Source organism: Choristoneura fumiferana, chromosome 21 (genome assembly GCF_025370935.1).
Source record: "Choristoneura fumiferana chromosome 21, NRCan_CFum_1, whole genome shotgun sequence".
NCBI lineage: Eukaryota > Metazoa > Arthropoda > Insecta > Lepidoptera > Tortricidae > Choristoneura > Choristoneura fumiferana.
Window position 1 is genome coordinate 13,923,294 of NC_133492.1, and position 26,973 is coordinate 13,950,266.

Genomic DNA, 26,973 nt, shown 5'->3' on the forward strand with positions numbered 1-26,973 from the left:
CTACGAAACTCGAAGATCGTGGGTTCGGTCCCTCTGACACTTATACTATTTAGTACGAGATAAGAGGGACCGCACGACACGAACTTCGAGTTTGGAGTTTCGTAGTAGCCCTGCTGACTCGGCCCGACCGGCCAGTCGATTAGTGTGTGGTAGGTACTTCGTTGGTACTCTAATGCTTCTCATAGTGCCTGAGTTCACTTATGCGTTTCCTCTTTCGCTTACTTTATTTAATACTGCGATCCCATATTATTGCTCTCAAAAGTAGTACTAGCGCGTTAGAAAAAAGTGCACAGGTCCGTCGTCGACTACGTACACGCGTGTACGGCGACTGGGAAATACTTGGGCCGCCGCCGCGCGCTAGAACCGTTTATTTTGCCAAAGACGAATAAATTGGTATGATTGATGTACTCACCTATTGAAAATCTATGAAGCATAAATCTAAATTACTAAAAACTATTTAATAAAGCAAATTTTGTGTGATATTCATAATAGTTTTTATAATATTTGGTTTAACGTGTAAACGAAGGCTCTTTTTCAAAAAAAAATAATCTATCGAGGTTTTGTCAGCAATCGTGTTTTTGATGAAGTCAAAAACTAGCTAATAGACTGAAAATATACATATAAAAAATTGCAGTTGTAAGTATGTGTAAGTATATTTAAGTTTTTCTAAAATTGTAGTTTTCACTACGTACAGCGCTTAAATGAGCTTCTTGACAAGAGTTCTAGACCACTAGACTTATTTTCTTCCTTTTAGTTTTTAAGGCAGTCGGGTTTTTGTCTCACTAGATGGCGCACTGTTGCGTGAGGTTTTTAAGTATGTCTTTCAAAGTCTGTTATTACGGGCGTGAAAACAAAGTTTACATTAAAATCATATTTAATACACCTTAAAACCGTACCATAAAAATATCGAGCATGCCACAGTGTTGCATAGTCCCCGTTTTGTTCGGAAATAAGGGAGGACAAAGGTTTCCGAAAGACAAAACTGTCTCAAAACACAGACATTCATTGCCCCGGAACGCATATGTGCCATAATTAATTTCAGATATTGCAAAATATTCACAAAATTATTCTAATTATAAATGCTCGACTTGGCGGGGGCACTGCCGTGCCCCCAGATAAACCCGCGTATCTCTCACCCAAAAACTATGACATTTGACATTTCGGAGACCTCAAGCTACACTAGCGCCTCTAGCGGCGAATTCATACGCGATAGCCCTCATTGAGTATTACATACTGCAGGGCTACAACGAAACTCGAAATTCGAAGTTCGTGTCGTGCGGTCCCTCTGACACTTACACTATTTAATACGAGAGCGAGAGGGACGGTACGATACGAACTTCGAGTTTCTAGTTTCGTAGTAGCCCTGCTGCATCAAACTGTCAACCTGCTAAATATATTCTAAGAATAAGAATAATTTTTATTTATCTAAAAATGACCAATATTACAGCCAATGGACAGAGCCATATAAAAAAAAGTGCAGCAAATGCTGACTGCAACATGGTTCCACCGAGTGTGACTCACAATCACAAGCTTGCCAAGCTATAATAAAGGTTAGGTAGTTCACGAAGGTTTACCTCTGTAAGTTTATTGAACTTTTCTCTCTCAATAACTTCTATTTCCATATCTAATTCACTTGCTCGAGTAATTCGGGTTCACCGCTATACCTTGCAGGATAACTGGTCGGAATCGTACCAAATTCGACGTATCTTTCTTGTTGGCCAGTAATAAAACCATCAGCGCTTGTCTTGGGGTAATATCAGTTATCCAACTTTTCATCTGAAAAAGTGAATAAGTCTAGATTTTCTTCGGATCTTAACGGCTTTTTTCACTTAATTGTTCGTCCGTCCGTCTGTCAAGACCTTTACTAAATCATTTTTTTTTATGTCTGTCTATATCAGTCAGTCAAACCCGCCGCTAGCTGTAAACGCTCGCGTGCAATACCGTTTAAGCCGCCCCATGTTTGTAAAACCTCATGCAAATGAGAGTTTTCACAGAGGCGAAATATCGCTAGATGGCGTTAGTATCGTCTGTTTGACGTTTGCTTGCGATTGGCTCATTTAAATATTTAACCAATCACGAGCAAACGTCAAACGGACCTCACGTCACGATTTATTAACCCTTTACCAGGCGAAGGGATATATTCCTCCCACATCTTATATCGGTTACCGTAGTCAGGTTTTAACTCCAAACCTCCTACAAAATATTTCGTCGATCCCTGAAAATAGTATTTTATGATCTTCATTCACAACACGCTTTTAAATCGCGTAATATCTTTGGCAGCCGTTTAGATTCACTTGAACTCTAATTTCAGTAAACTACGGAGAAATTGGAACACTTTCCTTAATTTCTATGAAACAGAAGTACATAGATCGAACAATTTTTGAATTGTTGAAAGGTAATGTAATCTTAAACATAAATAAATATTCTAGCATACATAGCTAAATATTCATGCATTTTTGTGTATGACCAAAATTAGGATGTGGGTTGACATTATCCCATGGCCTTATTAGAGTTTAACTGTGCGAGAGCTATTCTTCCCATGGCCCGGTAAATTGTCTTGTCGTGTCATTAAAACTCGCCTAAGTAATAAAACTGTTTTTGTGTTCAACCTAGAGCGAATTCATGTACTACCTAGCTGTAAAATCTCCTTTTAAAGACTTTCCCTGAAGAATAAGATGTGGGAGGAATATATCCCTTCGCCTGATCAAGAATATAATAAGACAAAATCGAGTATGACAGTTAATTACTTAGACAGGCGATGGGATAACCGTAAGCAACATTTTTATTTCTGGTTTAAAAGAACATCTCCGACTTTCGTAAATACATTTTTTACAAGGCGTTAAATACGGTTGTAACAGTATATAAAGTACGTATGAAGACACGCTAGTTCTAAGGGGCCTGGTAAAGGGTTAACAGCATCTAGCGATATTTCGCCTCGGTGAAAACCCTCATTATTTCGTTTCGACATTTGAGACCGTGTATTGCCTAACGTTTCTGACGCTCGCGATCGCAATCAAATTACGGTTAGTTATGCGAAATCTGTCATTCGATTGCGATCGCGAGCGTTAGAAACGTTACCCAATACGGCCTACCGCGAAGCTCGGTTCGATCACTCGGGTACTTTTCTGTAAAACTAAGTACAGTCACGTCTAAAGTATGTATACACAAAAAAAATTGAAAAATATGTAGCCACACATTTTCATCATAAATATGTATCTATTACGGACACCAAAAAATTGTATTCATTAAACTGTTTCAGTATTATGTAATCACAAAATGCTTCAGAAAGTTGCATACTTAAATAAATTCCATTTAAATGTATCCGCCTCGTAGGCAAAAATAAGTATACATGAATGGGTTCCATATACATATAACCACACCAATTGGGCAAATATTTGTATACGCCGTTTGATTCATAAATATGTATCCAGACTGCAACAACAAACCTTGTCTGACTGGCATAGAATCGTAAGTTGTATATTTAACTGATTTGACAATTCACGAAAACAGTGCGGACTTGTCACTGCATACGTCTATCTCACGATTATTCTATGACGCACTTGACAGTCCTTAGATTGAATTGACTTGTAAATATTGAGTATTTCAGTTTAGGGTCATTCTCAGAAAGGTGCACTAAGCATTTTTTTGTTTTTATTTTAATTATATTGTTAATTGTTAGTGGTAGAGCCGCACTGTAGCCAGTTCTTGGTTTGCAGTACGAATGGGCGGGCTCGACCGGGGTAGTACCACACTCTCACAGAATATCGACGTGAAGCAGGAGCTGGCTAGTCCTGCTACTGTGTTTCGTACGATGAGTGAGAGATCTATAATTAAAATGACTATGATTAAAGATTGCAAATTATAGATGCTTTAGTGGATCTGTCCTCAGTGGATGACCCGAACAACTTGATCGCTTTGGCTTAGTCGATATTAATGACCACTCTGGACGTTTCCAAGTATTTGGTGATCTTGATGGTGTATAAAAAATTAAATATATCCATACCAAATTTCATCCAGCTCACTCCAGTCAGTTCATCCCCATTTTCTCCCCTTAAGGGTTGCTTTTGGAGATAAAAACTAAGTACCCTATGTTCAGCCCCTTGACAGTCGAAACCAGTCGGTTTCGACGTGATACCGGAACAGACAGAGTTACTTTCAATTCATCACTCCATAGTATAAAACAAAGTCGCTTTTTTTGTCTGTACGCTTAGATCTTTCAAACTACGCAACGGATTTTGATGCGGTTTTCACAAATAAATAGTGTGATTCACGGTGTCTATGTATACCGTAACCATATTGTGCCGGAACGGGTCACCAGTATATAATATTATTTTAATGGAGTATGGATTCGTAGTATGTATGTCCCTGCCCGCATGCAGGTTACGAAAGAGACAGACATGTAATCTTAACAAAACAGTAATTCTTCAAAACGAATCAAAATATCAAATCGTGTTTACATATTTATGAATCAAACGGCGTATACAAATATTTGCCAAATTGGTGTGGTTATATGTATATGGAACCCATTCGTGTATACTTATTTTTGCCTACGAGGCGGATACATTTAAATGGAATTTATTTAAGTATGCAACTTTCTGAAGCATTTTGTGATTACATAATACTGAAAAAGTTTAATGAATACAATTTTTTGGTGTCAGTAATAGATAAATATTTTTGATACAATGTATGACTACATATTTATGCCACCTTGTTTTGTATACATATTTTTAGACGTGACTGTACCTACTTGATTGACTTTTCGTAAAATTATGAGATCACGAGCTTTAATTTGGTATCCACTTAAGATCGAATATCTGACATTTTTTATGACAATTCAAAGGTTTTTTTCACTTATAGGGTCCCAAATTAACGCTCGTGACCGTATGTGTACGCACACTGATATTAAAATAACTGTTTAAAGACTGAAGTTGATTTGATGCTTACTTCGATTAGGGACGCTAAGATTTTCCTCCCGCTATATCCATCCATGACGCTGGATAGCAATTTCGAAGCGCCCAGTGCTTGGAAGAACTCTTCTAAATTTGTTATTCTATTCAAAGGCGTGCACATTTTCTCAGCCGAGATATGTGATGTGGACTTACATTTCTTGTAAAGACGTACGAACTTCCTTTTCCTATGTTTGTTAGGAACAATAGGATTAGACGATGCATTGTCATTCTGATTTTTCTTTCCTTTAGTCTTTTCGTTATCAACATTCTTTATATATTCAATGCATTTAAGAGACGAACTAGGCTCCAGAGTTTTGCTTTTAAGAGACATAAAATTTGAAAGGGTGTTGTATGAGTCGATTTTATAATTCTTTGCATTAATCGACACAGTGTTACTAATTTCTTGGACATTAAAATTAAGAATGACATTATTTCTGAATATTTTCAACATAAATGAGGGTAAACGCATTGAATCAGATGCTGACATGGAAGTAGGCAACCCTGGTAACACGAATTTCAAAAAGTTATTCAGTAAAGATTGAGTCAGTGATATTGAGTTAATACCGGGCAATAAAGGTACTATGTCAGTACACGCGCTATTTGATTTAGAGCCCGAAATCATTTGTATGTTAATCAGTGGATGACATAATGATACAAGGTTTTTCTCGGTATGTAAGGGCACTAAATCTGTGCAGAAATTGATCGTTTCTGGTTCTACTGTCTTTTCTACAGTTAATTTATTAAGATGTAACGGTGAAGCTGGATGCGTTTCTAAGAAATAATGATAATTTATCAGTGGTTTCGGAAGCAGTTCTATTGCTCGCTGTATTTCCATTGTTGTTATGCCGCATTTTTTCTTACAATAGTCAGGTTTTCTTAAAGAGGGCTTTGATTTTTTAAGAAATTGCCCATTAGCAAGTAATCTTAATTCCATTGTCATTTTAACATGAGACAAAAGTGGAATTTTAATAGAACTTGGTACTTCAAAGGTAGGCATTTCCGATATAGTAGACAGACAGGCGTTCACAATATCTTTCTGAACTGGTGGTAAAGCAAATTTCATATCTGGGTTTTGTAACTTGCTTATAACTTTTGGAATTATGGTACAAATTTCTGCAGGAAGCATAGCGTTAACGATCCTAGCTTTGCATTTGAATATTCTCGTTTTGCTGTCGGTTACTGACAGAGGTATGCAAGACATCGATCGTTTGATGTTTCCCATAATTGATTCGGATTCAAAAGGAAGAGCCACATCAAACTGGAACATCACGTTGGTAACGCAATGTTTAACAGATATTTGATTTCTGGTCATAGATTTTACTTCGAGTTGTGGTAAATCACTATCAAACCCAGGCAGATATCCAAGAGTTTCTTTTTTTTCTTTGTATAGTTATTTTAGGGGTTAAATCTCCACAAATATCAAATGTATTTTGTATTGATGCTGCCGTCTGAATAGATACTTCTTTAGACTCTGAAAAAATATTTAAAATCATTGTGGCATCTACACTAAACTATTCTTACACAAAAATTAAATAAATTACCATGATGTTCGCTTCGGCTTGAATCCTCCTGAATTTCGTTGTTATAATACGTGCCAGCTTTTATCTTCTTGATTACGTTCTCCACGAAATCGTTGGCCCACTTTGCTTTGCCCCATAAAGGTTTTGAAGGCATTAACAATTTCCCAGGTGCCAAAGGAACTTGTGCTACATTTATATTTTGTTTAAATGACGCCGGTTTGATGTACTCGAACTTATTGTTTTCATTTGCATTTGTAGCCCTAGGCCCAGGTTTAAGTTTCTTAGTTGAATTAGTGCTTACATCACCCTGGCCACTATTTTCAACGCTTTGATAAGATTTCTTTTTGTACAATAGCTTCAACATTTTATCTCTGAATTGACGGATTGGTTTTGATTTCGATTCTTCCGAAGATTCTACCTTGCTTTCATTATTTACATTTGTTTGATTCGCTTCCTTCTTTTTGTAAATCAAAGGTTTTTTATCTGCTGAAAGATTTCTTTTGTCTTTAACAGCATGTTTATTAATAAATAAATAATTAGTTTTTTTAGAGCTGGAGCTACTGTAGCGTGTTTTGGCAGAACTCCTTTCATCTTCAGGTTTCACTTGAATTATTTCTTTTTCGACCAACCAAGCATGAATGGCCAGATATGATTATCAAGTCCATTAAACTGCGGATGATCATAAGGTTCTACTTGGATCGTTGAACTAACCTGATCTTTTCCCAAAATTATTAATGGAAATTTTATAGTAGCAAGTCGCCTACGTATCTCTATTTGAGTTAATTTGGGCATCTGGCTGCTGCTAGGCATTGTTGTCACTAGACGGGGTTTTCGTACCGGGGACTGTAGTCTCTTCGACAACGCTGATTCCGGTCTTTTACTCGGCGACACAATCCTGGTAGTTCCACACATTTTCGGATATGATATAGGAGCCAGCGGTGTTTTAGGTTTATCTTTGTCTGAAAGCCAAAATTTTGTTTAATTTTCACTTCCTAGAGAATCTAAATACGTAACAATGGTAATCTACTTTAATCAGTTTACCTTTTTGGATAGGGATACAGTTTTTAGATTCCGAGCGAGAGGGAGTTATAAACCCAATATCCGTAGTAACGCAAGATGAATCTCTGAAGCAGTCATCATCGTTATATAAGGAACCATCCAAATCATCTGAGCTTGGCGATTTTCGAATAACATTACTTAATATGAGCGAGTCATTATTATCGCAGCCTGTTTTAGGTTTAGAGTTAGTTTTGATAGACCCCTGGTTAGCGTCATTATTTGTTAAACATATAGCTCTTAAATTATTTTTCCGAGTTTTATTTTTTACGACTTTCTCTCCTCTGTGCCGGCTTTTTGGCGATCGTGGCTTTGTTTCCTTTTTTTGTAGTTTTCTACGTGCCTCGTTTATTTCACTCTCATTGTCGATAACAGTTATCCGATCTATAATTGTCGACTGAGAAAAACTAGATCTAGATTTACTATCAACATCTATACTTGATATATACGCATATTGTTCAGTTCGACAAGTCTCGAAAACGCTGAAAGATTAACAGTTTAATCAGTTTATAAATATACTTAGTCGGCAGCAGTCTAGTATAGACATGCATACCTACTAGACTACTCTAAAGTTTTACTACACCAGACTGCCTGCCTACTAAATCTACCAGAGAAAAAACCACAAAACCATAACGTCACTTGAAGACGGTAACACAAATTTAAATGATACAAACCTCGATCTTTTACGCTTCCCTTCTTCTTCTTCTTCGGTAATGCTGTGCTATCTTCAGACATGGGAGGCGAGGGATTGAATTGAAATCTATTTATATTTCTTAACACAGCCCAGACGTCATGCGGTTGCACATCTTCATCATTATTTATTTTCAAATTATATACATGTTTTCCATTCTTTTTGCAGTCGCCTTTGAAGTTCTTTATGATGTCAGTAGAACTGCAATCTAAATCAATATTCACTTGAGAGCAGTACTTAGCATCTCTGTCATAAAATTCATAATTATTCCGCCGTGTTATTTTTTTGTTCTGCAACGAAAGTCTTTTCTTTGGTTTATCTTCTTTTGCTCTCAAATATTCGGAATCGTTCATGTCGCTGACTGTACATGATTGAGGCAACACGCTGGGTTCGTTTGGAAGGGTCAGGACGGATTTTTTGTTCTTTTTACTTTTCTTCTTCAACTTGAACTCATCAGAGCTCGCTTTATAAATTTTTGCAGCCAGGGGGAAAGAGGAGACAAAATTTGTCTTTCTGTATAACTTTTTTTCCGTTAGGTGCGATAGCAATTGTACTTTGTCACCGCCGTGGTAGGGAGTTCGAGTAGCGTTCTTGAACTTTTGGCGCCTGCTGGCCGCACTGGCTACGCTGCTGCTATTGCCAGTGAAATTGAACTTTATGAGTCGACATCTCGCGACGTTGCTCCCTTTGGAGCTTGTAGAATAAACAGAATTCAATCGTTTCTTTTCATGACCGAATTCAATTGAATTTATTGCCATCTGTGTGAATTATACTCGAGCGGGTCAAAACCAGTCTATGAAAATAGAAAGCCAACAAATAGAAGAATGATCAATTTTTATGACACTAACATTAAAAAAGTTGCCTATCTGTAAAGTAATGGTGCCTGTGAAGTTCCCGATCCGCACTGGGCCCGCGATGGGAACTATGGCCCAAGCCCTTTTTTCTGAGAGGAGGCCTGTGCCCAGCTGTGGAACGTATATAGGCTGGGATGATGATGATGATGATGATCTGTATAAAGTACCTACCTATTAGCCGTAACTGAAATTTCTCGGGATAAATAATAGGCATATACCTAATACATCAGTTAGGAATATTGTAGCTTAATGTCAGCCTAAGAGTTCTTAATTAATTGTTTCAGTTGTTCCATCCGCGGATTATTGTACCTACCCCACCTCCGTAACGTCCCACCCGAACGCAGAAACCATACATTGTGTGTGGGTTGGGTTTCGAATAAACACAATTGCATGGATAAGACTTTACAAGAATAACAAGCTATATCTACAGTGCAGGAAAGGTTTTACAAAATGTAAAAAAAAAACTAAATGTCTCAAAGTAGTAAGGTAAGTACTGATACACACCCGAATATTTTAATTTTATTTTTAAGTAAATACAAGTAGGTATAAGACGCAATTTAATCAAAGAACTGCACGAGAGCGGTACTTACATTCACAATAATTTGGATTTTACTGCCCAAAACGTAAACAGCAACCCTACATGAAAATAAACTTATATTTATAATTTCTTATGTAAGAAATATCCCAAAAAAATCTTAGTACTCTGAGTATTGACATTCCTCCATTTTAAAAATCAAAGAATGAGCTATTTTTCTGGTCGTTTTTCGCCACTTATTCTTTAAAAAAGTGTGTTAATAAATTTAAATCCAAACTGCCAGCTACCTATTTAAAACTATGTGAAATCTTGCTGTCTTTGGTTTGAAAAACTGAGTTTTTAGTGTGACTGAAACATACTAATTTTTAACTATGATTAAATTCCGATCCTTACGCATTTCCCATATCTAATTCCGTTTCCCCGTTTGGCTAAATGCGCCAAGAGCGTGAAGCTATAAAAAAAAAAGTCAACGTAGGCCGGTCAAGTAGTGGGGTGTAGTTATTGTACGACCTGGACAATGCTCGACCGATTTTGTACGACCTGATAATTCAATCACATGTCACTTGGAACACGGGTCGAGCTTTATCACCCTGTACCGATAATGTTCAAGGTGCTATTGGACAACCTGATTTTGTACGACCTAATAATCGGAGCACACTTTTGACAGAAAGCATTCGCACGATTGATCATGTTTTTCGTGTACACCGAATATTAATAAATTTAGTTGAAAATAAATTAATTTGGTCCTGGCGCTTCGCCGGCCGCTGCCGCGGCACGCTCGCTACGCTCGCTCGGCTCGCGCATTGTGGTCACAATGAGGCTATCGTTTTTTGTCTCACTAGATGGCGCACTGTTGCATGAGGTTTTTAAGTGTGGCTTTCAGAGTCTGTTATTACGGGCGTTAACACAAAGTTTAGATTAAAATCATATTTAAAACACCTTAAAACCGTACCATAAAATATCCAGCTACCACAGTGTGGCTAAGTCCCGTTTTGTTCGGAAAAAAAGGGAGGACAAAAGTTTCCGAAAGACAAAACTGTCTCAAAACACAGACATTCATTGCCCCGTAACGCATAATTGCCATAATTAATTTCAGGTAATGCAAAGTATTCACAAAATTGATCTAATTATAAATAAACCCGCGTAGCTCACCCAAAAACTATGAGATTTGACATTTCGGAGACCTCACGCTACACTAGCGCCTCTAGCGGTGAATTCATTCGCGATAGCCCTCATTGGACCTAACACAAATCTATGGTCATTCCATTCGATTGAATTCCGATTATAACGATGTACAATAACAGGTCGAGCATTAACAGGCCGAGCAAAAATTTGGACACCCTAATAATGCACGACCTAATATTGTACGACTTGATAATTATAATCCAAAATGAGTTCGTATTATCAGGTCGTACAGTGATGGCTGAGCAGTATAGGGTCGAGCATTACTGGTCCCCAAGTAGTGGTCAAGTATGATGGAAATGGATGGAATAACTTTTATTCCATTGTATTCCATAACTTTTCATTCATAAGCAAGATTTATTAGAATTATTAGATTTACAAGATTTATTAGATTTACAAGACTTATTAGAATAAGGCCTTATGTATTTTATGTTTTTTGCCAAATAAATAAATACTAAATACTAGATTTAATCACATCAATAGTACCATAAGATGCCTTCAATAACTGTCAATTTTGACATATAATCGGTCTCCGTTTGTCAATGTCAGTCAACCGTCCGTGACAGTCCGTGTGTATCGTTCGTTTGTACTGCTGTCCATGGATGAGTGTGTATACTGGTAACTGCTGTCTGCTGCAAAGATTATAGTATATAATAGGGAGTGCTGTACGCTACGCACAAAAAGCACTGCATTTCAAATAATTACATTCAACACCATCACAATGACTTCGAAAAGTGAAATCATTCAGTATGTCCCGTTTATGTCTTTCGTTCATCCTTCTTTCTGGCACACACTTACCGAGGTGAAATTGGAAGTCGACAAACTAAACGAAACTGTAAAACAAATTAATGGGCGGTTTACTTACCGAGAAGACATCGGGACAGTCTTCGAAGTCGACGGGACTTCATTTAACAAGTTTGTATTTATTTTCGTTATTTGTGTATCTGCATTAAAAATAATGAGCATAAATAAAAAAACAATATTCTTTTCTATTGTATTAGGTCACCTGACTTGGAACAATTGTACCAAAATGTTACGGGAACAATAATGAACAAGAATACTATTGAAGAGTTCAAGAATACAGATAAGGCTGCTTTGCTGAACAGTGTTGGTGAAGCAATGTGGACGAATATAAAGACAAAAATATGGATTACAAAACCCAGTGTGTTGTCAAATTTTATAGTAATATCCTTTGCTGTAAGTTATTTTTTGATATTAAAGTTTAAACAAGTTATCTCTTTGTTTGTACTCTGCTAATCTATGGCCTTACAATTAAGATACTTCTGGTGGCTAAGACTAGAACAAAACACCAGTTTCTAACAGAAATGTTGAGTAAATTTTAGAACATTCTCTTGCAGGATTTAAAAAAGTTTCACTACTACTACTGGTTTGCCTATCCTGCACCGAGCCAGCCCACAGTGTACCTCAAAGAGCCAAGCAGTAGTATAACAACGCACTTCAATAACAAGCAACTAGAAAACCTTGCACAAGCTTACAAAAGCTTTGATCTGTTGCAGAAAAATTTCTTCATCATACTCAAAGAAAATGATGATATAGCATTGAAAACTTTGGCTGAAGTATTAGATCCAAAGTTACCTGTACAAAATGAATTGTGTGTTGATTTATCAAATGCTTACTTTGTGTTTGCGGATCCTAGTAATACTTCAAATCCAGGGTGGCCCATGAGGCTTTTCCTGGCAGCTCTACTGGAGCACTGTCCATTCTTAACCAAGAATGATATCAAAGTTATAGGATTGCGCTGTCATGTCAATGGCGCTGTTGATAGAAGTCTGGTGTTCACTGTGACTGCACCTGAAGTAAGATATTGCTTAATATTTATTGTAATTTAGAGAATTTCCATAAATTACATGCTTTTTTATAATTTATTTCATTTCATGGTTTTTTTATTAATGAATGAATGAATGGTATTTTAATTCCTTACAACTTGCAAAAAAATTACAGGCAGCTTAGGTAAATACATACTAATTAATTTGTATGAATTAATTTGCATCAATAATATAACTTTACTTCTTACTTAAGGACAACAATTAATTGAAGTGCTTCATATTTGTTTAGTATGCCAGAAATGGGTGAATGGCAGTATAATAGAAATGTATTTTCAAAATTTTTATTTACCAACTATTTTTGATTTTTAGAATGTCCAAGCAACGGAGAGTGCTGGCTGGGTGGGGTGGGAGAGAAATGATCGCGGAAATTTCGGCCCCAAGCTAGCCAACATGTCTGCCTCCATGGACCCTATTAAGTAAGAAAAACAGTGTGTGTTATTTAACTTATTCATTCCATACCCATACTCAATTTTTTTTTAACCTGTAATGGTATGCCACTGTCGGTCAAAGGCTTTCCTCCTGGACTTCCAATGCACCCTGTATGTCTAGCTAGCCAGTCATTCAAGAACATGGTTACTCTCTTTTTGGACATACAGTTGAGGGAATTGAATCGCATACCAGGGTCGGACCTTTGTGCTAGTATGTCATGTTCATCCCATACATTTGCCAAAGAAATCAGGGAAATTGATTATGAAAAGGTTCCACCCTGGTATATCATTCAGTTTCCTAAAGTGTACATGCAACATTGGCATAGTGAAATGTAAAATTATTAATTGTTAGTGTTTGCAAAGACATTGTTAAAGGATTGACCATGTGACCAGCAGACAGTGAGGTCAATAGGTAAAGTAAAAAACTTGATAACGGTGGGCATCAAGCTCTCACGGCGCCATGTTTGTTCCTGATTCCCTAAGCAAAGTAATTTCAAATACTTCTGATATAGGTAAACCGCTATAAGCGCGGCCTGCAGAAACTTTTCACAATAAACGTCCCAGTGGCTTCCTTGATGAACACAATGATGGCTTAATGAGACAAGGTTGTACTTCAGGTCGTGCTTATGGCGGTTTACCTATAATTCTTGTTATAAATCAAACTTATTATCATCAGGTTAGCAGAAGAGTCTTCAGACTTGAACATAAAACTGATGAAATGGCGTCTGGTGCCCGATATAGACGTGGAGGTGATGAAAACCACCAGGTGCCTGCTTCTAGGAGCTGGCACTCTAGGCTGTCACGTGGCAAGGGACTTACTGGTCATTATACATTTGTTTATACGTTTTAGAATTTTTGATTTATCTTAAAAAGTCAAGTAGGTACATAACCTAGTAAACAATCCATTTCACGTCGCTTTGCAAAAATGAAGCGCAACGCATAGCTGTGTAACATTCTTGCTTATGATTCATTATATATGCATTGTTGATAGTCATTGGTGTACTTATCTTTTTTAACCCCCGACGCAACGACGTTGACTTTGACTTTGACTTTGACCGCTATGTGTCTCTGTATGTCTGTATGTGTCTGTCTGACTGTGGCACCGTAGCTCTTAAACAGATGAACTGATTTGAATGCGTTTTTTTTTCATTTGAAAGCAGGGTTTCTAGCGATGGTTCTTAGACATGTTTTATCAATATCGGTTCAGCCGTTTTTAAGATATTAATCTATAAAATGACAATGTTAGGGTTTTGTAACTTTTTGTGGGTTAGGTTATCTTTTGAGACAGTACAATGTAAGTGATAGAAAAAGCAGGTACACAGAGAAAAAATTACAAGGTAAGCAATAAGTGGCCTTATCACTTCTGACCGATATCTTCCAGGCAACCTTTGTATTGGCAGATATAACGTCCAATCCTTTTCTTTCAATAATAAATAATGTCTTGATAACGGCGTAATGCCAGGAAACACCATCTAAGGAAAATCATTATGACATTGTCACATGAGAGTAGGTTTACTCTCAAGCTGTTCAAATAAGGTGCATGTACGAGAGGCTTTATAATACACTTCATTATATTATGTAGATGGCTTGTCAAAACTATTGTGTTTTAACTTTAATCAACTCAATCATCTGAATAAATGTTATTACATTTATAGCATGGCGCTTGTGAATTTGAATTTGTTTTTAATTATTTGTTATGTCATTTAATCTGCACTTTTGTAATCTTGCACTGCGCAAACCTAAGTTGACTTAACTGTTAAGCCTAGTCTAATTGCAAGTTGCAATACATTGCGAGACCACAAAGCTTACGAGATTGAAGTGATCAATTGAGGGCCGCAGTGTAATGCAACTTGCTGTTTCAAGTTTCTTAAAGAGTATTCACATCACTAGGGACATAGACAAGTAGGTGTCAATGTCAGCTGACCATACAAACACAAACAAATGTTTGTTTACAAGGTTGTTAGATTCTATTGAAAAGCCTTTTACTTTTCCCCAGGCGTGGGGCTTCCGCCACATAACATTCGTGGACAATGGCAAGGTGTCGTACTCGAACCCGACGCGGCAGGTGTTGTACACGCACGCTGACTGCGCAGAAGGCCGGCCCAAAGCGCAAGCTGCGGCTGACAACCTCAGGCTGATACTGCCCACTGTTGTAAGTACCTCAGTCTGATACTGCCCACTGTTGTAAGTACTTACCTCAGTCTGATACGCCCACTGTTGTAAGTACCTCAGTCTGATACGGCCCACTGTTGTAAGTACATACCTCAGTCTGATACTGCCCACTGTTGTAAGTACCTCAATCTGATATTGCCCTCTGTTGCAAGTACCTCAGTCTGATCCGGCCACTGTTGTAAGTACCTAAGCCTGATACTGACCACTGTTGTAAGTATCGCAGTCTGACGCGCCCACTGTTGTCAGTACCTCAGTCTGATACTGCCCACTGTTGTAAGTACCTCAGTCTAATACTGCCCACTGTTGTAAGTACTTCAGTCTGATACTGCCCACTGTTGTAAGTACTTACCTCAGTCTGATACGCCCACTGTTGTAAGTACCACAGTCTGATACGGCCCACTGTTGTAAGTACATACCTCAGTCTGATACTGCCCAATGTTGTAAGTACCTCAAACTGATATTGCCCTCTGTTGCAAGTACCTCTGTCTGATCCGGCCACTGTTGTAAGTACCTAAGCCTGATACTGACCACTGTTGTAAGTATCGCAGTCTGACGCGCCCACTGTTGTCAGTACCTCAGTCTGATACTGCCCACTGTTATAAGTACCTCAGTCTGATACTGCCCACTGTTGTAAGTAACTCAGTCTGATACTACCCACTGTTGTAAGTACCTTTTGCTCATCGCCCATAAACTTTTGAAACACCAGGGGTATTGCAGATGCGTTGCCAACCTAGAGGCCTAAGATGGGATACCTCAAGTGCCAGTAATTTCACCGGCTCTTACTCTCCACTCACTGTTCTGATGGTGTGTCCTTGTGTAAGTATTACAGACTGATACTGCTTGCTATTTACATATCAGATTTTGATCCAAGTCTGTCCAGCTGTTTTGGCGTGAAAGAGTAAAACAAACAAACTGTCGCATTTAACAGTCAGAATAAAATGTGGAGTGGAACGAATTATCTGTAAAAAACAAATTTTCTTAGACTCCGTTCTTTATTTGGCAGAAAAGCGAAGGCTTTGCCCTGCACATCCCGATGCCGGGTCATCCTGTGGGCGAGTCCCTGCGGCCCGAAGCGGAGGCCGGCGTCGCGCGGCTCAGGGAACTGATCGCGTCGCATGACGCCGTGTTCTTGCTGCTCGACACGCGGGAAGCAAGATGGCTGCCGACGCTCATCGCTGCTCATTATGGAAAGGTATGCCGTGGAAAATTTAGTCAAGCCATGTGAAGGGTCCACGGTTAGAACGTGTCTAGTCACCTAAGCAACTTTTTGAGTTATATCGGTTTAAAGGTCATCACGAACAATTACTGTGGTTACTATTTATTTAAAAGATAAAAAAATAGATTTTATATTATTTTCAGATTATTTAATTCAGTGGTAAGTCATAGTACTTTGTGAGCTCTACATTTTGAGATTAAAATCTCAATTTTAAAAAAAGGTGACTAGGCATGTTCTTTCCGTGGACCCTTCAAGTAATGTTGACGAGTAGGCACTGTGTTCGAAATAGGACTAGACTGTGGACCATATAAGAATGTAGACAAGATAGACAGGGCTCGGTCTAGCTATTTAGGAAGATAATTTTCGCCGCTCTTTATTATACACTAACTGTGGTGGCTACCTCATGGCGAGGTTGAAAAACAGGAATAAGTCAATTTTGCCGCCCTTAATTTTTTGCCGTTTAGGGCATTTGCCCTGCTTGCCCTCTTTAGATCGGGCCCTGAAAAATAGATAGGAAATTACGATAAGTATAGGAATATTGGCGAATCAGAACAGTGAATCATATGACATCATTCTGCATGGACAAGTTGAGAAAGTGACGAAATCGGACTGTGGACGTAAAAAACCTGGGGGGCTACTACGAAATTAGAAAATCGAAGTTCATATCGTACCGTCCCTCTCACTCTCGTGCTCCACGCCTGATAAATGCTCTTTCACACTAGATTTGAAGACGGCCAGATTGTAGCGATCAGATAACACAGACGCAGGCAGGGCGCTTTGTGAGAATTTTAGGGATGCTGATAACCTAAGGGCGAAGACTTCATCTGCCTCTTGTCGACCTAATTATGTTTATGTAATTTGTTTCCAGATAGTAATAAACGCAGCGTTAGGCTTCGATAGCTACCTGGTGATGCGGCACGGGGCGCCCTCAGCCGCCGCCGCCCCGAACGCCCCAGCGACCGCGAACGCGTATCTGCCCGGCGCTGCACTCGGCTGCTACTTCTGCAATGACGTCACTGCGCCGGGAAATGTAAAGCCGCATTCACATTTATCTGTCGTGTTGTGTCGTGACGCATCAAAACGGTATCGGTTTCATACATTTTATATGGTTGCGTTCACATTTATCTGATGCAGTGTGTTATTGTGATGGCTTATGTTGTGTCGCACACAAGCTATAGAGAGAGGCAGAGACAGAGCACCACTACACAACACGACAGATAAATGTGAATGCGGCTTAAGTCTAATTTCACCTTTTTCCCACTACGTCATCCGTGGATACTTAGCGCAATTAGGATTGTGAAAGAAAAAGTACTCATGCTGTGTATTATTTTTTGGTATAGAAAAGTCAATACGCATGTTGAGCACCAGTCACCAGGGTGAAGTGGTAAACTGTCAAGAATGTGATGTTCTGGAACTGTACTGTCATGACCTTGAGGTCATATGTCAGATTGCCGGTCCGAATCGAATTAACGAGTACCTAAATTGTGAAGATTTCATAAACTCACAGAATAAAGTTCAACTTGGATCGTCTACCTACGTCCTAGTTTTCAAAGTCAAATGAAGTTCAGTGCTTATTTCTTATCCATCCCAGCCTATATACGCCCACTGCTGGGCACAGGCCTCCTCTCTGAATAAGGGGCTATTTCTTATGTGATAAATTAATTAAGTTATGTATACTGAAATTCAATAACTACAGAAAACGTTTTAAAAAGCATTTATCCCGAAATGGTTTTCGATTTACTATACTTTGTAAAAAAAAAATAGACAACTCCAATTAGTGAATATAATGCAAGAGGTATTAATTTTTGGACGTATGATTGTTTGTTACAGTCGTTAAAAGACCGGACTTTGGACCAGCAGTGCACGGTGACGAGACCGGGGGTGGCGGCCATCGCTGGCGCCCTAGCCGTCGAGATCCTAGTGGGCTTATTGCAACATCCCTTGAGGTGCCTACCAGTTTGTTTACACGTGTTTGAGGAAGTGGGGTTAGGTACCTTTAGTTGAATCTAGATATGTACAAGGCGAATTTTTATAGGCACAGGCGACGCCTGTTTCATTAACGCACGTTTACGGCGCAACACATTCCGAAAAAGCTAGTGCATCTTTTTAAAAATGCTGTGTGCATGATGCACGGGTTGTTAAATATATGTCGTAAGATAGGACTTAGAGAGCCGGGATCCGACCGTAACATGATCAATGTGGGCATAACAAGTGGGATTCGGGCAGAGAATGAAACTATTTTGAAGAACTAACAAAAGTCCACTAATTGTGGTCAAGATAAAACCAAAACAATACGACACTCGTTCACTGAAATCTTAGAAATGCAGCTATCATAACGATTCACAATAACTTAAGGAAAAGCCTAGCTAAATAATAAAGAAACGCGTAACAGTTCCTGAGACTGTCGACTCGGGCCAGACTTCTTTTACAAACTGACAATTGACGATCGCTTTTCCCGCGTCCAGATCTCAGGCTCTGTCAAGCGCGCCACGCATGGCAACACTGGCGTTTCGTAAGTGCTATAATGCCAATCCTTAATAAACCACACAGTAATGACCATACAAGGACCATACTCATAATTCTACACGGCCATCCTACAAGACACACGTCCTCGTGTGTTTAATCTGCAACAATCGACACAATAGCATCATAATATTCGCTCGGCCACTTCTGACCACAACACACACACAAAACAAAATAAAATTACGCACACACACACACACACACACACAAATCAAAATCAGTAACAATAGTATTAGACATTATTCTGATAAATTCCGTATAGTATTACTTAAAGATGAGTGAAAACGAGAGAGAGACAGAAAGAGAGAGAGAGAACCAACCATTATTCCATTCTGTGACTTAACTACCAGTCATGCTTATTTCAGCAGCCATTTTTATTTTTCTCTTTTCCTTTCATTCTTATGGCTCTCTTACGAGTCATCCCTGTGACTCCGCTACTAGTCATCCCTGTGACATTCTTACAAATCATCTCTGTGACTTCCCTACCAGTCATCCCTGTGACTTCCCTACCAGTCATCCCTGTGACTTACCTACGAGTCATCCCTGTGACTCCTACCAGTCATCCCTGTGACTTTCCTACCAGTCATCCCTGTGACTTTCCTAGGAGTCATCCCTGTGACTCTCCTACCAGTCATCCCTGTGACTTTCCCACGAGTCATCCCTGTGACTCCTACAAGTCATCCCTGTGACTTGCCTACCAGTCATCCCTGTGACTTTCCTACGAGTCATCCCTGTGACTCTCCTACAAGTCATCCCTGTGACTTTCCTACTAGTCATCCCTGTGACTTTCCTATGAGTCATCCCTGTGACTCTCCTAAAAGTCATCCCTGTGACTTTCCTACGAGTCATCCCTGTGACTCTCCTATAAGTCATCCCTGTGACTCTCCTATAAGTCATCCCTGTGACTTTCCTCAGAGTCATCCCTGTGACTCCACCACTCTTTTTTTTCAATAGGTAAAAATACTTTTTTTTTGTAACATTGTTAGAAAACAACAGCTCCAACAGATACTCTACAATACAGAAATCTTCAACATGAATTTAAGATCTTACATTTTCCAAATAATCTGAATCACTTGCCAGTTGCAAGTTGCCATTGCCACACTCACACCGTCCAGCACCATCTCCAAACGGTCGCAAACTTACAGGTGAGGCTTAAGCTTAGATCCCCTTACACCACAATTATCTCATTCTAAAACATTAATACCAAACCGCACCCTCTCATATCCAGCTGATCAGATTTGTCTTTTCCTTCTGCTGCCATAACTCTATCTACATCAATATCTGTGTCCGTCCACCAACCAACAAAATTATCAAATTGATTGCAAGACAAAATATCATCATTATCCAGTACCTCTCAGGAAATGGTTAATTATTTACAGAAAACCATTATTGACAAACAAAAATAACATTAGCAGACCATACGCACTCAGAGCAAAAATTATGAGGAGTTCCCAGCTTCTATTGATTAATTAGCAATTCCACAATGTCAATCAATTTCAGTACCTATATCACTAATAGAAAAAAAGTGAATTGCACAAATCACACATAGCTAGGTCTCAAAAACCTGTGCCCTAACCAGATCACTCCCATACTCTAACCAACAAGAAAGGAAGACAACCTCCGCCTAGCCTTGGGGCCACACCAGACCAGAGCTGCAGCTGACAGAGTGCAATGGAGGCAGTTGGAGGAGGCTCATGCCAAAAGACACACAGAACTTATAGACATTTTATAACAAAATACACAGAAATAGTAGAAATAAACTACCAGTTCGGAATAAAAAAAGGCTATGTTGTTATAATTATAACCAGATTACTCGGCATAAAGCCTTGTATGTAACCCAAACACAGTAAAGTACAGTAACTCAACTCAAAAAAAAACCAACAAAACACTATTCATTATTTGCTAAGTTTTTGATAGCAAATGTCACACATTTATAAAGAAACTTGAATAAAACAATGTCAGTTTATTTAGCTAACACATTCAGCAGTTTTTTTTTTTATTAAATTCAGAAACTGAGAATCATTAATTTGACAACGCAGATGTTTTCCTGATAAGAAGCTAAGTTCTATTTTTGCATTAAATTGAATGATTTATCCTGTTTCAATATTTGAAGTAATTCAACATAGATTTGTCAGTTGTGTAAACTTAGCATGGCGATTGGTTTTTTTTTTTTTTTTTTTTTCGCTACTGACAGACCTCGGTATGTAGTTGATTGCAAGCAGCAACACTTTTTTTTTTTTTGTATTGGCTCTCAAAAAAATTAAGTGACTACAAAAAGTCATCCCCCCCTTTTCATCAATACCCAAATCATTGACTCTCTTTATTCAAGTCATTGACTCTTGAAAAGAAGTTGATTGTAGTGGAAAAAACATTAGTAACTTGTATTTTCTTTTCTTTTTTCCTTTTTTTTACTCGACCGGACGGCAAAGGAGCAAGTGGGTCCCCCGACGGCAAGTAGACCACCACCACCCACAAACATCCGCGACACCAGGGCATTGCAGATGCGACTTTATGTTGTTTACAGTAGCAGTACAGTAATATTGTTTGTACTAACTTGATTTTGTTAGTAGTAGCAATAATTTAGTCTGTAGTAACTCTCTGTAATCTCTCTTTACTCACAAGCAACACAAAACTGCATTATTTGATATCACAAAAGTTCACATTGCACAGAAATCGCGGCAAAAGACAAAACTCAAATAAATCAATGAGCCACATAAACTTTCTTTTTTACTAAGGAGTGAAATTTACAAAAATTAAAATAAATAAGATTTGTCATGTAACTAAACAAAAATCTTTGCTAATACCCATCAAAGATATCACACCATGACACTCTCAAATGTGTTATTGAGGTACCACATAAGCTAAAAACAAACATGTTAAATACTCAAGGTTTCTGGGGTAACAAGCTCAGTTTTGCTAAATATGCTTTAAATAACATCCAATCTATACATCACAACCATGAAAAGAAGCATTAATTATCCAGATTCACATTAATTTCAGGTCACATAAAGGTTAGGTAAGGGTCGTATTAAATGTTTAGTTCTATCTGTTGATATTTTTAATGCAAATAGGTAACATTGGTTGAAATACAACCACTGTTGTATGAAGGCGTGACCACAATGCATTGGTGACTCAAGTGTCCTTAAGAGTAACATGTACCACATCCATATTCATAATATAAAGTTCTCTAAATACACTTACTAAGTGTGGCGTATAGAATGAACTCATTGTTTTTGTTTTCGGCAACCAGTCGCTTAAGACTGAACCCATGAGCTTACGATTTCTTACGCGTAATTATATTACCAGCAAAGTATAATTTCTTACGCTAAACGAATGTTCTCAGTACTGATCAATTCACTTAACACAACTCTTGGGTTAAACGGAGAACCAAGTGAAAGAAAAATAAGTTTAAAATAGAGCCGAATGATAAAAAGAAAACTCACCAAATTTCCGTTGTTACCTTATCCATCTCGTCATTCATACTGCCTGTAACCGCAAATAATGCTTCGTGCGCTACAAAATAGATCGCTACAAAAAACTTCACTATTCATAGTTTACACCGACTAAAAATTACGTAATTAATATTCCAAATTTACCGGCTTAACTTTGTTGTAAACAAACACAGTGATTTTGACGTTTAACTTTTTTTTTTAATCTGGCTGCAAAGAGACATTCTTGACAGACTAGAAGCATTGCCAACGTAACTAAATGCGATTTAAACTCTCGACGCATTTTTATGAAAAAGAAAACACAAAATTGACTTTAATATCATCACAGATTTCAAATTACCACGCTTGTACATTTCATAACATAATTACGAATAAACACACAAGTGTGACACAAGAATACCGTCACATCAAAAAACATGGCATGACTGCATGTACTAAATTTCTTTAACTTTTTTTTTAACGATTACAATAACGAGACGAAAAAAAAATTAAATTCTTTGTAAAATCACACTATTTTCCGATTTAACGTAAAATTTAACCACATTTTATGCGTGTTAGTATCAAAGATTGTGTGCAATCAATATAAAGGGCAGTTGCATTCATTCGATATTGTTTTAAAATAAGTAAAAAAACACTGATAATGTCACTGCGCGTAACTAGCACAATCACAATTTCACACGATATACGAAAATTTAGTTTCATTTGCCCGTTCGGACCACTTCTGATGTCGTAAGATAGGACTTAGAGAGCCGGGATCCGACCGTAACATGATCAATGTGGGCATAACAAGTGGGATTCGGGCAGAGAATGAAACTATTTTGAAGAACTAACAAAAGTCCACTAATTGTGGTCAAGATAAAACCAAAACAATACGACACTCGTTCACTGAAATCTTAGAAATGCAGCTATCATAACGATTCACAATAACTTAAGGAAAGCCTAGCTAAATAATAAAGAAACGCGTAACAGTTCCTGAGACTGTCGACTCGGGCCAGACTTCTTTTACAAACTGACAATTGACGATCGCTTTTCCGCGTCCAGATCTCAGGCTCTGTCAAGCGCGCCACGCATGGCAACACTGGCGTTTCGTAAGTGCTATAATGCCAATCCTTAATAAACCACACAGTAATGACCATACAAGGACCATACTCATAATTCTACATATAATACAGTTCAACTCAGAAGCTGAACCCCTTTTTAATTCGTCACAAGTTCGTCTAAGTTGAAATATTTCACTGTCCCCGTACCTACTGTTTATCACTGCAACAAAGTACTAGGAGGTTAAGCTGGTTATGAGCTTGACTGTAAGTGTACATGCAGGTTGTCCCTAAAATCGACATCAAAGCTAAAGCCGAGTTTAGACTTGCAAGAAAAATCGAGGAAGTTGCATTACATTGTGGCGCTCGATTGACCATTACAAACTCATTGGCTTTACGGCCTCGCAAGTAATGCAACTAACTTGCACTAGTTTACTTTTTCCCAACTAGAGTAAACTCGGATTAAGAGATAATTTTATTATGGTGCATGTTTTTCCCAACTAGAGTAAACTCGGATTAAGAGATGATTTTACTATGGTGCATGTTTTACCCAACTAGAGTAAACTCGGATTAAGAGATGATTTTACTATGGTGCATGTTTTTCCCGAAAGAGGGTGTTGTGCTGTGGCTATTCTCTGTGTAGCATTGAAGAACATCATTTAGCATTTTTGTCACTTATAATAAGACCTAAAGTATTATTTAAAATTAAATAAATGATTGATTATTTAGTTATTGTAAAGCAACTCATAACAAAGGCTATCGGAATAGAATTCGTAATTGTTTAGGGTTCCGGAGCCAAAATGGCAAAAATGGAACCCTTATAGTTTCGCCATGTCTGTCTGTCTGTCTGTCCGTCGGTCCGGCTTTGCTCAGGGACTATTAATGCTAGAAAGCTGTAATTTTGCACGGATATATATGTAAACTATGCCGACAAAATGGTACAATAAAAAAATCAAAAACAATTTATTTTAGGGTACCTCCCATAGACGTAAAGTGGGGGTGATTTTTTTTTCTCATCCAACCCTATAATATTATTGTCGGATTGGTCTTTTAAAATCATTAGGGGTAAACTTGGAAGATTCCGTATAAAATACAAAAAATACGAAAAATATTACTTATTTTTTTCGTAATGGCTACGGAACCCTATTTTGGGCGTGTCCGACACGCTCTTGGCCGGTTTTTTTCATGCAGAAATAGGCTTGCGTTGGACAACAAAAAAAAATCATAATTTAAAATATTGGCAGTTTTATACAAGTTTATCTCGAATGCCGTTATATTATTATTATTTTACTAAATTAAAAATGTTATTTATAAATTCGCCGGAACAGTGATGGCGACTGCATGTTTACCTGCACATAATAGGGCCAATCAACTTTTTTACCAATTTACTTTATTTACTATAGCTATATTATGTATAGGTAGGTAGGTATCTATTATTTTTTATGTGTCCTTCCACGAAACTATTACAGTACACTTATATACACTAACTAGCGTTTGCCCGCGGCTTCGCACGCGTTAATCATAAGATACAGCAGTTGAATTGAAATTCCGGGATTTTATTAAATTTCGTGGGAATTCCCTAAAATTACATCGTGGTTTTCATTGACGTTTAATTAAAACACCCATGCCAAATTTCATGACAACTCAAACCCAGCGGTTGTTATTTCGCGATTTTATTCCTATCGCGTGGGAATATTGGGATAAAAGTAGCCTATGTGTTATTCCAGATGTCCAGCTATCTACATACCTAATTTCATGACTCTGAGCCCAGCGGTTATTAGTTCGAGATTTTATTCCTATCCCGTGGGAACATCGGGATAAAAAGTAGCTTATGTGTTATTCCAGACGTCCAGCTACCTACATACCTACCAAATTTCATGACTCTAAGCCCTGTGGTTGTTTTTTCGAGATTTTATCCTTACGCCCTGGGAACATCAGGATAAAAAGTAGCCTATGTGTTATTCCAGACGTCCAGCTACCTACATAGGTAGGTACCACATTTCATGACTCTAAGCCCAGCGGTTGTTATTTAGAGATTTTATCCCTATCCCGTGGGAATATCGGGATAAAAAGTATCCTATGTTTTTATCCAGGTTATAAACTAACTTTTTGCCAAATTTCATCCAAATCCGTCCAGCCGTTTCAGCGTGAAGAAGTAACAAACATACTCACTCACTCACTCACACAAACTTTCACATTTTTAACATTAGTAGGATTTACCTACAACTATTCCTAATACAAAAAATACGTAAGTACGAGTACGCGAACGTAAAAGGTGATCATCTCGCGAAGCGAGCGCAAGACGAGCGAGCTAAAATCGAAACTTACGGCGCCGGCAGCAGCGCAGCCTTGACTAAAGAAAACTTAATCAATCCTCCTTAAATTATCTTCGGCGGCATCTCCTTAAAGCATTATCGTGCCGCGGGTGCGTGCGTACCGGCGCCAACCGGCGCGCATACATTTAAGCCGTGCGATGTACTTTTGTTCGTAGTGAGCCTACTTGTTCTCTTTTACTATGCTATTTACAATACATATTTAGTATTAATTACTTTATTACTTCTGTCCTATTACAGAATACACGCCCCAGCACTATGCAATCTGTCTGAGGACACCCAAAACATCCCCGCTGACCTCCAAGGTGTTTTGGGGCCCATCCCACATTCCATCCGTGGTTTCTTGCACTCTTACCAGAGCGTTGCTCCGACCTGTGCCAAATTCAAGCAATGCATTGCATGCTCCGACACTGTCATAGACAAATATCGAAAAGAAGGAGTAGAGTTTGTTCAAGGTGCTCAACAGTGGCAGCTACTTGGAGGAAGTTACTGCCTTTCCGAGTTGCAACTTACGGCGGAAATGACTGATGTGAGTTTATTTGTGGTTGTTTGAAATATTTATGTGTGTTGGGATAAGAGCGTAGCGAGGTAAGGGTAGGGGGGACAGCTTCCCTCTGAAATGAAGCTGGTAGGAATGCTCACGAACCTCGGCTCGCGTAGCCTAAACCTTAGATATATTCTTGGGTTTTATCGGCCGTCACATGTGGCACGGGTTTCAAAATAAGTAGGGCAGATGACGCTGCCTGATACTTTATGAGGTGTCATAATATTACCTCTTAGATTCGTTTTAAACCATTCTGGCTTAGGGATGACAGCTCATATATTTTGACACTTTTTAACCCAGGGGTTAACACTTGAACTCAGAATAGCCATTTCTATTTCTTTAATGGATTGACGCCACTAAAATGGTTTCTTTATTGTTTTCAGATCCTCACTTTTTCGGATGAAGACGACGATGAAGACTAACGCAACAAGTGCTTTTAAAAATAACCTCAAGTTTTCGAATATTTTTAATACACGTGAGGGTATTTATTTATTCGTTATTGTTAATGTAGCTTTATGTGAAGCTTTAAGAATACAGTATATCTGTTGCAATGTGATAATCGTTTGCTGGCTCACTATAAAATATACGTTTTATATCATACCTCTACATATTATAATGTATAATAAAATAAATATAA

General features: G+C 38.2%; 3 protein-coding genes across 3 annotated transcripts; 1 reads left to right on the forward strand and 2 right to left on the reverse strand.

Annotated features, from left to right (window-relative positions):
• Positions 1-1,508: 1,508 nt before the first annotated feature.
• LOC141440004 (uncharacterized) lies at positions 1,509-6,833 on the reverse strand. Its single transcript, XM_074104462.1, is given in 4 exon segments — positions 1,509-1,649; positions 1,651-1,776; positions 4,945-6,329; positions 6,491-6,833. Coding segments are annotated over 4 exon segments (1,980 nt in total). The 3' UTR covers positions 1,509-1,523.
• Positions 6,834-7,862: 1,029 nt separating this feature from the next.
• LOC141439892 (uncharacterized) lies at positions 7,863-9,845 on the reverse strand. The gene is made up of 3 exons (XM_074104319.1): positions 9,661-9,845; positions 8,200-9,009; positions 7,863-8,007 (listed from the first exon to the last, which is right to left on the reverse strand). Exons 2-3 carry the CDS (start codon positions 8,972-8,974, stop codon positions 7,958-7,960), a joined length of 825 nt encoding a protein of 274 aa, XP_073960420.1. The 5' UTR covers positions 8,975-9,009; positions 9,661-9,845; the 3' UTR covers positions 7,863-7,957.
• A 1,610-nt stretch (positions 9,846-11,455) lies between these two features.
• On the forward strand, positions 11,456-26,933 carry LOC141439893 (ubiquitin-like modifier-activating enzyme ATG7). The gene is given in 13 exon segments (XM_074104320.1): positions 11,456-11,702; positions 11,789-11,984; positions 12,146-12,604; positions 12,944-13,050; positions 13,739-13,883; positions 15,059-15,214; positions 16,238-16,426; positions 17,319-17,480; positions 18,281-18,396; positions 26,033-26,242; positions 26,244-26,281; positions 26,284-26,321; positions 26,720-26,933. Coding segments are annotated over 13 exon segments (2,049 nt in total). The 5' UTR covers positions 11,456-11,508; the 3' UTR covers positions 26,759-26,933.
• The last annotated feature ends 40 nt before the right edge of the window (positions 26,934-26,973 follow it).